At 41.1% G+C, this 16,952-nt stretch overlaps 1 protein-coding gene across 2 annotated transcripts in view; it reads right to left on the bottom strand.

The window, feature by feature from the left end:
- The window catches only part of DCAF12 (DDB1 and CUL4 associated factor 12), a 35,084-nt gene that overhangs the window by 14,795 nt on the left and 3,337 nt on the right, over positions 1–16,952 (bottom strand). For both annotated transcript variants that reach the window (XR_010069027.1, XM_063319617.1), the window contains exons 3-7: positions 7,518–7,724; positions 6,238–6,298; positions 2,126–2,319; positions 1,091–1,156; positions 212–374 (exon numbers count right to left, since the gene is read on the bottom strand). Coding sequence is in view for 1 of the 2 variants with exons in the window: in XM_063319617.1 (XP_063175687.1) it covers positions 212–374; positions 1,091–1,156; positions 2,126–2,319; positions 6,238–6,298; positions 7,518–7,724 (691 nt within the window). In the remaining variant the exon portion in view is untranslated. The remainder of the gene's footprint in view (positions 1–211; positions 375–1,090; positions 1,157–2,125; positions 2,320–6,237; positions 6,299–7,517; positions 7,725–16,952) is intronic.

Raw genomic sequence — 16,952 nt, 5'->3', positions numbered from 1 at the left:
TGTCTATCATTAGATTTCAGGGTTGCTTTTAAGTTTGGTTTGTTGATTGCTCAAGGAATATTGTCATAAAAGCAAAACATACGTATACTATTAATGATTTCATTTATCACATGAAAAACCCCTCCTGCTTATTAAAAGCTTATCTTACTGCAGTCTTAAAAGCTACTTCCGCAAGCAAACCATTTGAAGCACCCTTTGACAAGTTTCTTACCACTGCCTCGTTCTTTGGAACAGACGGATTTAACGTTGTGAGAAGGCTGCCTGGGATCCAGAAAGGAGACGTGTGCCTGCGATCCTACTGCATACACTGACCATTCGTGACCATAAGCCAAACACACGTTCTCCCTGCAGTATGGCAACTTTGTGGACAGTAACTGGAAGCAGAAGAAATAAAAATCGACCCGTTATGAGAAAAGAGCAAGATGTTAATACAACAATTCTGTAAGCTATGTTCAAGGAAGTTGCAGTGAAAAAAAAAAAAACACCAAAATGCAGCTAAAAAATAAAGTTCTATTTTTGTGGTGAACGTGAGAAAAGCAACAACATGACCCAGAGGCAAAAAACCTGAAGGAGATGTGATGCCCTGTCTGAACCAAACTGAGATGATAAAGGCTGAAACCAAGTATTATGGAAAGAACAATGAATATTTTGACAAATTGTTTTAAATCTTTCTAAGCTGCTGTTATTTCTTCAGCAGGTGTATACAGACACCAGCTCTCAGCTGAAAAAGCTTACCTCACACACTGCCATAGATATGTTTGGGTTCGATCTGCAGTTACACTTAAATACGTGCAACTTCGTTTATGAACACCGCTAATCAAGTATCCGTATTACCCCATGCAATGGTTCCCTTCAGTTCACCCAGAACTGGCTGAAAGTTAAGAGCGCTTCCCACCCTCCAAAATAAGGGGAATGAGGAGTTTCTCTCCCTCAGCTCTAATTTTTAGGACGTTTCATTTTACATAAAGCTTTTAAGTGTTTTACGAACACTGCTGCTCTTTCTTCGAGCCTTTAAAGGAGTTGAAGAATAGTGAACAGCTTTAACTGGTAGGCAATTTTTGAAATTTTACACTAACAAACAGAAAAACACCTTTGACAGCGTGTGCTCTGCTTTCCAAAGATGAAAATAGCCATCTAGGGACACAGCTCCCAGCTCCTATTAAAAAAAAAAAAAGTAAGGAAGTTAGTTTCTGTATTATAGATGTCCTTACAAACTCGCACTCTTTACTAGACAGGTTGCATACTCTGTATTGGACTCATCCATAATCCTGTACATGCTTATCAAGATATATCCATTTTATACTGATCTTGGTAGAACACAATACAGCACAAAGGTGCCAGGTAGAATAAGAGCAAATAAACCAGTAATCACCAAAAATAACATTCAAAAGTATAGATCTTGTTAGACAATCAAATAATGAATTATTAGACAGTACAAGCTAGTACAATTCTCTTCAGCAGCTCCCACACTGATTCTGACCCTGAAGCAAACACTTCTTTCCAGGCACTACTTCTATGAAGTCTCCCATCACAGAGGAGTAATAAACAGCTACAGAAAAAAATAAAGCCCACAGGAGCACCACACTTTTGAGAGCACGCCTACCTTTGCTTCAGACTTTCTCTGATCTTTGAGGGCAGAAAAAAAAGTAATGGAGGATGAATTGCTACTCCCACTAGTAATAACTGGAGACCAGCAGGTGGGAGGTTAACATTTACTGTTTGTCAAAAGCCAACAAAATAACACCAAAGCAAGCACTGGTGCTTGCCCTGTGTGCCAGTCACCTCACTTGCTGCACAATCCAGTAACAGTTCAGCCATCAAAACGGGAACTGCCTGCCTGTTAGCTGGTCTTCATCAAAGGGGAAGGAAAGCAGCAAGAGCCCTCGAGAGCGGGATTCAAGCTGCAAGAGGTGTTTTGGTGCTTTATCTCTTCTTGTAAACATTCCCTGTGTCCCCCACTTAGGATACAAGTCTAAAAATCAAACACACAGGAAAACCGTTCCTTCTGAAAACACAGGATTTATTTTTCCTGCTGGAATTCTCCATTCACCTGGGGCAGAAGCAGACATAGAAGATAAAGACGACAGCTTTAGGACTTCTGAACTGTTTTGCTTATCTTACTGACCTTGTTCTTATTGTTGAAAGCCAATGCTCGGACTTTGCAGTTGTCAGGATTGGTGTTCTCCTTGGGGATATCCTTCAGAGCCCTGTGTGTTATGTGAGCATAGACAGGAACTTGAGAGAGATTATGCCTGGCATCGCTTTTGGACAACACATCCTCTGTGACTTCCCAGAGACCCATCGAACCATCCCGGGAACCTGAACAGACAGTCCATAAACAAATGGTTCATTTCACATATACCTAACTACCCTTTTCAAAAAAGGAATAAACACTACAGTCTGAAAGAAAGGGTACATTAAACTAATTGAACACACTGTTGGTGCCTACATATTGATTATTATTAACAAAAACATAATTTTACTGACCTGTAAAACTTGTAATATGAACTCATCATCAACTGTTTTGCCTACATGGTTACCAAGCAGCTAGATCACCTCATCTATTTTCAAACTGATTAGGATGCATCAGAAACCACAATCCTATACAATAATCACCATTAGAAATTCACACATAGAATAAACTCAGAGGCAACTGAGTAGCCTACATGCTCAGCATGGCTTTAGTTTAAAGAACGTGACAGGAACTGAGGCTGAACAAGGAAGAATTCATTTTTCTACTGAATTTGAAGACATTTATCACAAATATGAATCAGAGTAACAACACTAGACGAAGTAAACTGAGTGTCTTTGGTTTGTAGACCAACACAGGCTTAATCCAAGGCCCTACACCCATCCCTTCTGGTATTTAGACAACTCACTTCCATCTAAGTCAGCTCTGACAAGTACCTCAATTTCTTCCTTACACAATGTGAAAAAACACATACCTGCTTCTCCCACAGGGAATGCATAAGAAATATTTCATGTCTTGAAGATGCCAGAAAAAACTAAATATCTACATCAGACTATTAAATTTATAGGCTTTGGTACATCATAGGGAATAAGCTGCAAAGCCAGTTAAGCAAAACATCTTGTTGCAGTACAGCTGGTCCAGCACAGCAGAGATAGTTTTGCCATGGGTTCAGTCATCTACCTCTATCACCTACTACAGCCAAATACAAAAGGAGTTTCCTAATGGCGCTGCTTAGCAGCGGGCAGCACATGACACTACACCCGGCCAGTCAATTACACGCTGATAGTTTTTAATGGCACCTGATCTTGTCTGTTATAGAGGCTGAACACTCAGCAGTAGAATTTCTAAACATCTTGACATACTTTAGAAGGAAGCTGTCCCTTTTAATAGCCCTAGCAGGGGAAAAAGCCAATGTATGTTGTTCAACTGGTTAGCCCTGAAGCCCAGGACAGTACCCCTTGCCACCCTGGACTCAGGCCACCCTGGCAATTATTCATCCCATCTGAAGCTTTTGCCATGGAAATCTTTTTGTCCAGTCGGTACAACTGAGTGGACCAATGCATTCTCCCCCAACTATGGTGCTTAGTCAAGAGTTCATTTTTATGCTTATGGACTGAAATACACTGCTGAACATTTTACAAGCAGAGCACCTGACATCCTTGTTGAAGTTAACACAAGCGAGAGGAATAATCAAGCCCCTGGTCCTCTTTGTACTCTCTCAACAGTTTTGATGGCAGTGAGAAAATATACTCGAACTCAGGTTATATGATCGATGTGATCTGCCATAGGACCAAAAGCCCTTTTTCCTTCCTGTGGCATTTTACCTGCCCCAAGAAAATCACAAAAAATTTGCATTTAGTTTCTTAATTCAGATAAAAGTATTTGCTACATCCTCAGTTTTTGGACTTCAAATATTTCTGCTCCAGATTTTCAGACACAGATGTAACTGAAATCTGTAAGATTAAAACACATCAGAAGGTAGTTGTCTTTGTTTTCGCCTGATTAGGATCATCAGCAAAGTTCTGAAGAATTCAGTTTAGCAATCAGACTTGCTAATTGCTTTCAGCAAGCTTTCCCTGATGTCTCAGGTCTGGAGACTAAAACCTACATCCATCTGTAAACATCATGCAACAGAGGATGTGGCAGTCTTCTACACACACTTCCAACCCTGAGCATGCAGAAAACACTGAGAGCAACAAAGTTCAATCTCACATGCTGTGCCTCTCTATTCCATTGGGTCCTCATCCTGACCTTGGATATCTGTTATCATCTCGGCTGTTCTCTTCAAGCTTATTAGCTGACAATGTTTTTTTAATGCAGACATTTGAGCTGGAGACTTGCAAGGATCAGGTTTTATATTAAATTCAAAATAAATCAGATTCCAGGATTAGCTTTTTGGTTTTTGAAAAAAAAAAAAAAAAATATCTTACTGAACTAACAATTCAAGTATTTGATTTTTATACAAGACTTAGGATCTTCTGTTGTCTGCAGTTTGATAGCTCCTTGTACACACTACACACTGTCACCATAGAAAGACAGTAAACTACTAAATTAACGCATCAGCAAATTAGTATTGCTGTCTTTACCTAAGTAATACTTTATGAATTTACACTGACTCTCCAATTAGTTACTAAAGAGTCAATAACTGGCCTCTTCTGTTATAGCCTTCTGTATTAACTGCCACAGTATATGTGCACATACATATATACATGTGCACATATACATACAAAACAAACTAAGTTTTCATTAATTAGTCTTCCATAGGATTTCACAGAATGGCAGGGGTTGGAAGGGACCTCTGGAGATCTTCTAGTCCAACCCCCTGCCAGAGCAGGGTCACCTACAGCAGGTTGCACAGGAACGCGTCCAGGGGGGTTTTAAGTACCTCCAGAGACGGAGACTCCACCACCTCTCTGGGCAGCCTGTGCCAGGGCTCTGTCACCCTCAAAAGAAAGAATTTTTTCCTCACATTGAGATGGAATTTCCTGTGTTCCAGCTTGTATCCGTTGCCCCTTCTCCTGTCGCTGGGCACCACTGGGAAGAGTCCGGCCCCATCCGCTTGACACCCGCCCTTTAGATACTTATAAGCATTGATGAGATCCCCTCTCAGTCTTCTCTTCTCCAGGCTAAACAGAACCAGGTGTCTCAGCCTTTCCTAATAAGAGAGGTGCTCCATTCCCTTGATAATCTTTGTAGCGCTCCACTGAACTCTCTCCAGCAGTTCCCTGTCTCTCTTGAACGGAGGAGCCCAGAACTGGACACAGTACTCCAGGTGTGGTCTCACCAGAGCAGAGGAGAGGGGGAGGATGACCTCCCTCGACCTGCTGGCCACACTCATATAATGCATCCCAGGATGCCATTGGCCTTCTTGGCCACAAGGGCACATTGCTGGCTCATGGTCAACTTGTTGTCCACCAGGACTCCCACGTCCCTCTCTGCAGAGCTGCTCTCCAGCAGGTCAGCCCCCAACCCGTACTGGTGCATGGGGTTATTCCTCCCCAGGTGTGGGACCTTACACTTGCCCTTGTTGAATTTCATCAGGTTCCTCTCCACCCAACTCTCCAGCCTGTCCAAGTCTCTCTGTATGGCAGCACAGCCTTTTCTGGTGTCTCAGCCATTCCTCCCAGTTTTGTGTCATCAGCAAACTTGCTGAGGGTACACTCTGCCCCCTCATCCAGGTCATTGATGAGTACCTTGAACGAGACTGGACCCAGTGCTGACCCCTGGGGAACACCGCTAGCTACAGGCCAGCAACTGGACTCTGCGCCACTGATCACAACCCTCTGAGCTCTGCCATTCAGACAGTTCTCAATCCACCTCATGTCCACTCATCCAACCCACACTTCCTAAGCTTACCTATGAAGGTGTTATGGGAGACAGTGCCACTTCAGGAAATCAATACTGCTCTACTGTATTCCAAAGTTATTAAAACTGATAACCAACACCCCTCTTGAAATTATTCTTCTTGTGTGGAATCCCTCTCTGTAATTCATTGTGTTTAGAGATCCTCTCATGGAAACACCTACTGGGAAGACAGTAATATTCCCTCCAATACTAGAAAAATCAAATCTAGACCAGGTCCCTACAAATAAAATACAGTGAAGCACTGTCCTATGACCAAGAAGGGTTTAAATAGCCAAGGTAGTTCCAAGTGGTTTCAAATGCCCTGGTAAAGGTGCTTCCCTAATATGTATAAAGTGCATCCAGTATAAAATTCTGGAAAGGCAAAAGAAAAAAAAAAAAGATGGAAAGAAAGTTGACTTTACCAGAAACAGCCATAGTATCACTGATCCACGCAATTGAAAATATCCAGTCCTTATGTCCATCCTAAAAGAAAAAAAGACAGATTTTTTTTGTGACATTATACTCTAGAGTAGTCCCAAAGCAGACAAGTATTCTTCACTCAGATTTTTAGTTCAAACTCAGGAGAAGAGACCTACATCAAGAACATACATAAAAGATTCCAGTATCAAGCTGGAACAGTTTATGTACCTAACAATTTCAACTTTTTTTTTTTTATTTTGAAATGTATAAGTAATAAAGAGCAATTAGCTGATGGAAAAAACAGGTCTCCAACCAAGGGCAAACTGATCTCAATTAAGAACTTAAGATTTTTCCATTTTGAAAGCTTCTGTTAAGTAGCTACATACTTTTATTTCCTCAAATACAAATCACTACTGTAAAAAGTAACCAAAACCTTATGTTCAAAATATATGATTAATTCTTCAAGACTATTGCTTCAAGAATCTTTTCTTTAGCAGGTGAGAAACCTATAGGAAAATAAAAGGCCATAAGGCTCTAGTTCTGTTTGAAAAGCTGCAAAGTCACAGCAGCAGGCAAATGACTATCAAATCATACAGATCTTCAGAGTTGAGCCTTTCTGCATCTGGTTATCTGCTACTGCACAAACTCTGACCTGACCTCTGCTGTTGTAGTTAACACCTATGTGAAGTCCTGGATCAAAACGGAGAAATGAGAGAGAAGTGCTTACAGGACACCACTACACTCATTTCAGCTTTTTTCCTTTTTTAAGACTGGCTATTTTAAAAAGGTCTCATGATGTTTCAGAAACACAAGCAGTACCAGAGTCTATCAAACTGCCAGAAGTTCTGCCTCTGGATAACATATACATAAGCTTCACTGGAGAAGGGGAAAATCTGAACAACTTGTATCATCTTTTCAATTTCTCAAAAGAGCTTTTTCATTAAAACTAGTTTCAGAGGTCATCACCACAATTAGACTTTAATGTTTAGGATTTTGTTACATTTTCTGTGCTTAAAAGTAATCTGAAGTAGACCTGCATGAGGGTGAGGAAAACAAAATCTAACTCAGAACCCTGAGAATTCGTCTCACATGTTTGTGTACTTACTCATATTTAAAATATCTTGTCAAAAAAGACAACTTAAACAGGAATCTTTTCAAGCTTTCAAAAATGAACTCTCCAATACAAGATGCCCAAATCTTAACCTTGCTCTGACCTTAGGCAATTCAAAGTAGTAATTCTTGTAAGTGACTGAATAAAACTTCCCCAAATACTCCCACTTACATCTCCCACACAGACAGGATCAAGTGTAGGCAGACGATAAATTGCGAGACTGTTGGGGTTGTCTCCACCTGTGGCCAGAAGGGTCCTCGAGGGGTTGAGCTCAATGGCATGAATACCACATCCCTGCTGGTTCACTATGCCAGGTTCACGATCTTTCAGAATAGGAATCTTGGTAATTTGACCAGTCTGGACATCTACTACAAATAACTGGGGGAAAAAACCCAGGAGATGTAAGTCATCACTGAACAGATAAGAAAAACAAAACAGTCAAATATCCTGCTTATTTTGAATTGACATTATTTTCAAGTTGGAATCCACAAATGCTGCAAGTATGGCTGAAAAATGCATAAATTCCTTCTCACAACAAGTAAACGAACTTAATTACAGTGGGCTTTATTTCAGTCATCCTATTTGGTTTTCACAGCAATAGAAGACAGAGGAGAGAAATTTGTCATGGGAGATTTCACATTGACTAAAACCCTTGAATCTAAAATTGTTCAATACTATGAAAAAACAATATTGTTTTCCACTTTCCCTGTACAACAGTAAGAAAGAGACCCACCTTGAAACAGCCAGTAAATGCCAGGGGGCTTAGGACAAACCTGCTGCCTCCCAGGTAAGATACTTACCATGATGTTTTGGTTTTGGCAAAGTGATACTTTATACATTTACACAATTGGAGTTTATCTTCTGGTGATACACAAAGAGTATTAACTAAATATAGTACTGCCAGTGCGAAAATCTAAAAAAAGATATCTAGCTACATACCTCATACTGCAAAAAGACTAGAAGTTGGAGCTCTATGTCACTGTCCACTTGGCAGAGAACTCAGTTATAAAGCCTTATAACTCTTCAAATAGACATCATTATACCCAAAGTTATGTCAGTTCAAACGTATACGACCATAGGGTTACAATCTAAACCAGAACAAATGTTTACATTGCCTGCCAAAGTGCACTTCCATTTGGGAGGCTCTTGTGCTGGATCATTTCATAGATGTTGTTCTGAGGGCAGCTGCACTAACAGTCAAAGAACATAAAGGCACAAAGCCCTGTGAGCGAACTCAAGTCAGAAGCAAGGAAATGGAGGTTCTGAAGCTCACTTGGCACTAAAGAAAGTGATGCAGAATCACAGCCTAAGATTATAATTAAATACCACCACCCTTAGGTTTGTTCTTTCTGTAACCAAAGAACAGTGTCTCAAAGCCTCTGGAAAAGAACTGAAGAGAGTAGACAACAACAAAAAACCCCAAGAAAACTCAATGCAATTTAAAAAATACACACCTCAAGGAAATTGTTCTGAAATCCTTGTCAGGCATTTCTAGAAGGACAGAAAAGAAATCTAGAGGTTCTCAGAGAGGAGTTATATGTAGAAGTTGGTTTTGGTGAACTCTCACAGACTGCAGATCTGTTCGTTAATAAGTACCAAAAAACCCAAGAAAATTTAGCAGCATATCTATTATTTTTGATGTACTGAACTAGCAGAATACTAATGTCAAATCAAAACCTAATAAAATATGGTATGTTAAACTCATTCTGCAGAGAAAGCTGAAATCCATTAATCGCTCTTTGTGCATTGTGTCCAGAATTATGCACCATCTTCAACCTGCAACGGATCTTTCTCTGTAGGCAGCAGTCTTGCACAAAGAGACGACTTCCTACAGGGACTGAATTTTCATGTTTAGTTCTTCATTTTGCTCGGAGGTGTGGTGGTTAGACAACAGCTAAAGCACAGCTGAGTAGGATGGAGGCACTCCCCACTTCTCCCAAGCCTTACAATGCAGTTCACTGCCTGAGACAGCAGGTAAAAACATGATGTACACAGCAGCCCCTCTGCCCTAACCACACCCCTGAAAATTAACACCTGCACGGTAGGATCAGGACTAGTAATTCCCTCTCCTCTCATCCTCCCTTGTCCTTCCCCTATGAGTGCATATCCTCTTTTCCTCAGTATTTCCTTCCAGCAGGAAGGCCCAATTCCTCCTCACCATCCTTCAACTACTGAAAAAAAACACAAAATCTACAGTTAAGTATCTAAGATGAAGGCTTGCCAGTGTCATCTGCAGGTCCTAAAGCAGATGCTAATTAGGAAAACACACCCACACCTCAGGATGTCCAGAGTCAGGAAAATCATGCTTCAGCTGGAAGAGATTCACACTTCAAAGAGCATATCAACACATATGAAGACTGAAATTAAAACCCCTTCATATTGTCCAGTCTGGCACCACTGTCATCTGTGTTTGATACTGGGTTAATAAAGACTTACTCTAACACAAAATTCCTTCAGCTAAACTCTAAACTAATTGGGCTGAAAAGATAAAGAACTTGGAAACACACAGTGCTGAAGCATCAGACCCTCTCATTTCTGCCCTGGATCTTCAACCTCAACATAATTTTCCTTTAACAAGTTTCCAAATTAAGATATTCTCAGAAGCAGCAATAGGACATATTTCTTGAAGTGCTTTCATCCACTCAAAGCCCACTCTAATCCATCATCAGCTTTTGAATTGCTTTGTCATTTCCTCACTTTTCTCCTCCTGTTGCACAGTATTACCGTAACCAGAGCAGCAACCACTCTTAAGGCAAGAAACTTCGCACAGATAAGGGACTGGCTTTGTAGTTCCAGCTGTAAAGTTCTAAGCAGTAACTTCTCCCTTGCTTGGAAAGTAACTTTGCACACTGTGGGTAGTTTAAAAAGAACCACCACCTCCCTAGAAGAAAATAAGCAAGCACTGTCTGCATATGCTTAGGACTCTTGCATCACCTGGGGCAGGACAGGAAGCCAGAAGCTCGCACTTGCAAGCTGCCACACTGATTGCCAAGAAATCTTCACTGTAAATCCAGCAAACAGAAGCCAGAAGCCAAACAGATACTTCTAAAGACAAAATGGGAGAAAAGTTAAGAAACAAGATAGGCACCCAGCTAAGAATGCAGAAAATTTGAATACCATTTTAAGAGTTTTAAAGATACTACAGTAGATAAAATACAAAGTATCTGTCTGCTTTTGAACAAGTGCATCCAAAACCACAGTATACAATGACATCAATCCGGAGACAAAACAGAAATTCGCCAACTTCTTCCAAGCAACCTGGTACTTTCACCACATCTGCAAATGACTCCAAAGCAGTCTGGACTCTCAGAGTCTTGACAAAGTCATGATTGCTGAACTACACATTTTTTTAAATTATTTTTTCATGTCAAGCAGGAATAAGAACTTCTTTTCCAGCTACTCATTATACAGAAACTAAAAACCAGCCACAAAAACTTTTTCTGGATGTGGTAAACCTCCACCAGCCTCCAAACAGTGAACTGTGCAGATTTGCCCCTTAATTTTAAGCTTTGCACATAATTTGGTTCTTCCTGCTAATACAATGTATGCATGTCAGACACTACTGTGCCAAATACCTTCACATCCAGGATTTACCAAGCCAGGACCGCTTTGGCCATCTGCCAGAAGTCCAAGGACCACACTGTGTCCATGAGAAATGGAGCAGACTAAACTGTTGTGTTCTCTGCAGGACAACCTTGTTCTAACAACAAAACAAGCTGGATGACAAGACAGAAAGAAATTAATCTTTTTTTCTTCCCCTAAAGCAATTCAGATGTACAGCTTGCAACAGTGCTATCACTCAAGGATCACGGCAGACAGGCATGGCTAGGTACTACAGTTGTCACAGCCGTGAATCTTTATGATCTGGCCCTACTTTTCACACCCTATGAGATAACTAACTAGCTATACGCTTACTTTTCTTTTGGTTTGCAGAAGTGCTAAGAAGTCATTTGGCAAATGGCTCCCATACAATTACTATGTGGCTGTCCCCTTTTCAAATTGCTTAGGATCAAGTTAATCAAGAAACTGCCTCACTTCAGTGAACGAGGTACTTCATTAATCAATTTGGCAAAAGTAAAGACTGTGGCAGGGAATTGAGTATCCGAGCACCAGAGTCCGAACTACAAAATCCATCCTTCTCTTGTACACAACACTGAGAGCAGAAGAGCTTGCCAGGCTCTTCGGTCAAGTTCACTTCCTTTTTTTTGACCTGCCTTTCGGAGACAACAGTTAATGGGGAAAAAAAAATCCAAAACAACCAAAGTTACCAATTCATTAAATGTAAGTGCCCTTCCAATGCATCTTTAACTGAAAGCACTGACTTTATATAGCAAGATTAAAGGACAGACCTATGAAATGCCATTTCAAGGCAGCACGTAGACTCTCATGTCCTCCGCTGCACACAGAACAGCAGACGGAACAGGCACCACTATCTTTCAGTTGATTCTACAAATCAGTTAGAACAAAGACAAAGGGTGCCACCCTGAGACACAGCATGTTTTTATTACAAAAGCAAGACTGATGTCGATTTACAAGGCACAAAGAACATGCATGAAAAGACTGCTTATTCTTCACTCAAGAAGTGCTTATGATATGCCCTGCGCCCCAGCTTTTCACATATTGCTCTCAGAAATCACACACACATTCCTGCCATTCACACTAACATTTGAAAGAAACCCAAGATAAACACATTGCTTTGCTAAAAATAGTCACTAAGAGAGAATCAATCGCAATGAAGTTTCACAATTGGCTTAAGCCAATCTTTGAGAATCCACGTGCTTCTTCCTCACCAACCCAAACCGTCTCACCACCCTTGAGATGGCAGCTAGTGCTCAGGTAGCTGTGAGGTCAGCTGCGTCGTGTCTCTGCCTTTGGTGGACACTGACCCCAGAAGAGAGCCCTCCTGGACACAAAGCAGCAAGCTGATCCAGCTGACTCCGCAGCCACGCACACATCAGTGCCAGCAACAACGAGCAGGTGGGAACACCCTGTTCTGCAACAGCTCAACTCCAGACCAGGTGAAACTGGTCAAAAAAATTTCACCCTCAGTCAAGTTGGAAAATGACATCATTGTTCTCCTTCAAATTTGTTTCTGGGTAACAGAACAACAAAACCAAGACAATGCTTACAGCGTCATTCCACCAATACCATTGCCGCTCACACCGAGTAGCATGGTTTAATTTTTCCCCAGTTCTCAGTCTTGGTTTTTATTCCAATTGTAAGCATCTCCTTTAACATGTTCATAAAATGCTTGGCATAAGGTTATTCGTTCTACAGCAACACAGATTTACTAATATATGCTAAGCCCCAGAGAAACATGGACTTTTAAAGACTAAGCTATCGAACTGGTACGTCTGCTTTCCAGGGGAGGTCAGAACATGCACTAATCTTAGCACAACACCTACTCACAGGTTGTGCAGTACAGGCGATGCAAGTGGGTAATGGCCTCACACATCCTCCTTGAAGGGTCCAAAGAGAAACAACACAGAATATAAAGAAAACATCTGACAAGCGAGCAGCGGTAAAAGCAGCCAGCAAGTTGACCAACTCTGAATTCACATTTCCAGAGACGAGACCATGCAATCAGGCACTCCACCTTGCTATCAAATTCTGAAGCACTACTAGCTAATGGGCACACGCTTTGATGTCATTGAATCTGTTCGCTGCAAAAATCACATTTGTCAGTTTTTATTTGTGCCTTGCCCTCCCTGTTTAATTTCAGGAGGCTGTCAGACAGTTAACACATGTCGACAGATGGCAAAGGATGCAGAAGTGAGAGACTTTGCCTGCTAAAGGGCATCTCTACCACCCACATCATACCTGGCACAGAAGCTACCAGGCTCTGAGGACAGACAGAAATACAAATACTCTTGAAACAAGACACAACACTTGGCTATTGTTGTGGTTCAGGCTGGGCAGGGCACTAAGCTAAGGACAGATGCTCCCTTTAACCTCTCTCTCTCCCTTCCCAGAAGAGAAGGTGACTGGTATCTACTTGGGATGTTTCAAAAAACAGATTTTCTACTTAGGCATTTTAATATTGCCTTGCACTGTGTATAAACCCAGCATACCTCTGTGGAATCAGGGACTGTTGGGTTAGTACAGCACAGTAATGAATAACCCAGCAGAATACAAAAATATATTTAAAAGGAAATGTAAGCTTTAAGAAAGTAAGTGAACAAATTTCTGCAAAGAGGAATTTCTTAATGGTCTATCAATAGGAAGGAAGTTTTGAAGAACAACTTTATATGATTACTCAGATTTTGCAGACTTTAAAAAAGAAAAAGATTCTTTGCGCTTTTCTTCAATTTTATTAGAAGCTAGTGCAGCTTGGAAAGAAATGGTGGAAGAGAGAGAGAACCTCCTACCAGAGACAGAAAACATGTGTCAGCCAAACAACATTTAGGTCAGTCCAGACTTGGAGGAAAAGGTAAAGATGGGGAGGGTGGAACCAGTGAGTGTGGGTTTTAGAAGAAGTCTGCGGGTGGTTCCCCCCAGCTAACATTGGAGGGCAAATAAATACTAAATTAAGTGCAATAAAACTTTGGGCAATTTGACATCACATGCGAGCAGCTTGTCTCTTGGGTATCTTCTTTAAAAAGGTTAAGAAACTAACTAAGAAGTGAGAGATGAATTTTGTCTTGCCTTTTTAATACCAAACACACAAGAAGAGCCTGGATGATTTTATTCCTGCTGTTAGATTTGAATTCTGTGTGGAGGTGGCGTGGTTTGGACTGGACTGTCCACTGAATGAATGACAGATGCTCTCCTTAACCCCTCTCCCTTCAGAGAATGAGAGAAGAATGAGAGAAACACTTATGGATTGAAAGAGAAACTGAACCTATTTTTATTAATAATAAACAGAAAATATAATAATATCAAAAAAGAAAATAATGAAATATATACACTATATGCAAAACCAACATCAAGCTCCCAGGATGATGATCATGTCACCATCAGGCACTGGGCAAGTCCTAGACTGAACTTGGCAATGGAGGGGAGCTGAATTCTGAAACTGGATTCAGGAATGCATGGATTGGGATCAAAGGCAGACGTACAGATAGAGTCCTCCTCAGACACCAGCCATTGAAGAAAGAGGCTGACCCCTTTGATCCCTCAGCTTTTATATTGAACATGATGCCAATGGGAATGGAATACTCCGTTGGTCAGTTTTGGGTCATCTGTCCTGTCTGCTTCTCCCCACAGATACGACCCCTCTGTACACTTCTGCTTCCAACCTTCCAACTTGGGAGATAACAAAATTAGCTGACCTTGGTTATTATAGCAGTAAGTACAAGCAGGAGCCTCTCTGCATACCATTCCTTGGCATTGACTATAACCCTCAGATGTTATCACTCCAGAAGCAGACACTGTCTGAAAAAATACATCATTAATTTCAAAAAGTGTAGTTCATTAGAAGAGGCTTAACTGAAAAGTAAAATTGATTCTGTAAGAAAATTGTTTCTGTTCTACCTCAAACCAGGACATCTATTTACTTACAAGCCACTGAAAAAAGGTGAACACAAGTGCCAATTACAGGCATCAGAGGTTTATTTACACTGAGTTTTGGTCACTGTTCAGTGGACTTTGGGTAGAGTCACAAACTGCAGGAGGATGACTTCTCATTCCCTCCTTGGGATCAGAAGCGAGCGGTCTTCTTGATTTTTCATTACATGTGCAAAGCCAGAAGACATGTTAAACTGCAAAGCAAGTGGAAATCAGTTCCCCCACAGAGTCCATATTCACAGATGGAAGAGTAACTGTGCATTGTATTCTCACACAGGACTAGAAGACAAGGTTATAATTGTATGAGATGCACAGAACAGACATGGAATCTCTTGAACAAATTAAAAGTCTCTAAGAAGAAACAAGAGCTGGCAGTTTACAGCAGGGCAGAAAAGGTATCAGCTAGCATTCCAAAACCAACCCATTCCTACCTTGGAAAAGCCACCTGAGAAAACAGAAGAGAGCATTCTGTAAGGAAGTTTTTAAAGATGAATACATCTGTCAGGCCTGCCAGGGGAAAAAAAAAAAAAAGCAAGCAAAAATATTGGATTCCAGACAACTACATTCTCAAGCAATTGGAAACTAATAAGCTTTGTGTATTTAGGGAATGATTTACAGCTCTTGTATTTTTTCATCCTTAACTTCATAATTACCAAGAGAATTTTGTCCTGAACACATACACAGAACTAAGGAAATAAAAGAAGATGCAAAATGATTACTGGAACTTCTTTTTAGAAGCTGCTTTGTTCTTCATCTTCATTAAGGGAGAAGCTGCTGCCCAAGCATTCCCACACCACCCAAGGACTCGCACACACACCACCCAGGTCTGTCACTGCTTGGGCCAGGGTCCCTTTCCAGCAGGCGACTCCAGCCAGCTGATGGGTGCCCCTTCCCACTCCACACACACACACTCTCAGGCACGTTCCCTCCTCCTTCAGGCTGAACCCTAAGTTTCCTGCAGCAGAGTCTCAGGTGTCAGATTTAATAAAAATATGTAATTTAACTGAAAGGTACAGCACCAGGGTCCGCCCAGGCTGGGTGCCTCCAGAGAGGGACACCGAACAAAGAAATCCCTGTGCAACCCTTGTGACCTACACATTGGCCCCTCCCATACTGTTCACAAGTCTTTTAGCCCGATGATGACTTTTGGTCTGGGGTCTTTTAACACCTTATTGGATTTTTTCTTCTGTGCCCAGGCAGGCAGCCATTGACTGCTCTTATCTGATTGACTTGCAGTCTCTGCTGAGGGTTGACACCTCCTTATCTTCTGGTTTACACTTCTTGTAGGACTGTGCTTGCTGGCAGAACACAGGGAACTGAAAAGTCACAGACTTAGGGAAAACACAACTAAAACATGAGTATGTTATCAATATTTTTGTTATACCAAAAGACTAAACACAGCGCTGTACTTAATTTTTTACTAAAAAAAAATTAACTGTATTGCAACGTAAAGGCTTCAGCAAACGTAGCCACTCATGCTAAGCAAAGCTAGGCAAACAGCATAAAAATCACACCATATTATAAACATAAGCTTGTCTCCTACGTAAATCCCGAAGTTTCTCTAAGAAGCCCGAACAGAAGACGCCGATTACAGACAGTATCTTCTTCTGGGACTTCACAGTATCAGCCTTTGGTAACTTAGATACCGCGGTGACACACCCTAAATGTCTGCACCTCTCAGAGGTTTGCCTGCTCATTCATTTGAATTTGAAAAACATTAAGAAGGCCAGAGCATACAAGATCTAGGAGATTCTTGCAAACATGAAGCCTGCCACAGAATAGCCCAGGTGATTGTGTTTGCGTTTTTAGACACTTGAATGCTTGTATAGGTTTCATAATTCTAAAGGTATCTGAAAAAGCACACACCTTTAGGAAACCCAAGTATTTGATTTACAGCTAGCCAACTGTGAGCACCAGGATCCACTGGAGAACAATAAAGTTATTTCATACGCACAATCATACCCAGGGATATTTTTAAGGATAAAAAGTTACCCCAAATAACTAAACACATTGTAGTCCTCATTAAAAATGAGCAATTGACAGGGAGCTCCATGTTCTCTTCAGTGCTTATAGTGACTAGCACTGTCCAGTGATTAAACC

The sequence above is a fragment of the Chroicocephalus ridibundus genome, chromosome Z (genome assembly GCF_963924245.1).
Source record: "Chroicocephalus ridibundus chromosome Z, bChrRid1.1, whole genome shotgun sequence".
NCBI lineage: Eukaryota > Metazoa > Chordata > Aves > Charadriiformes > Laridae > Chroicocephalus > Chroicocephalus ridibundus.
Note: the sequence above shows the minus strand (reverse complement) of the source record. Positions and strands in the feature narration are given on the sequence as shown.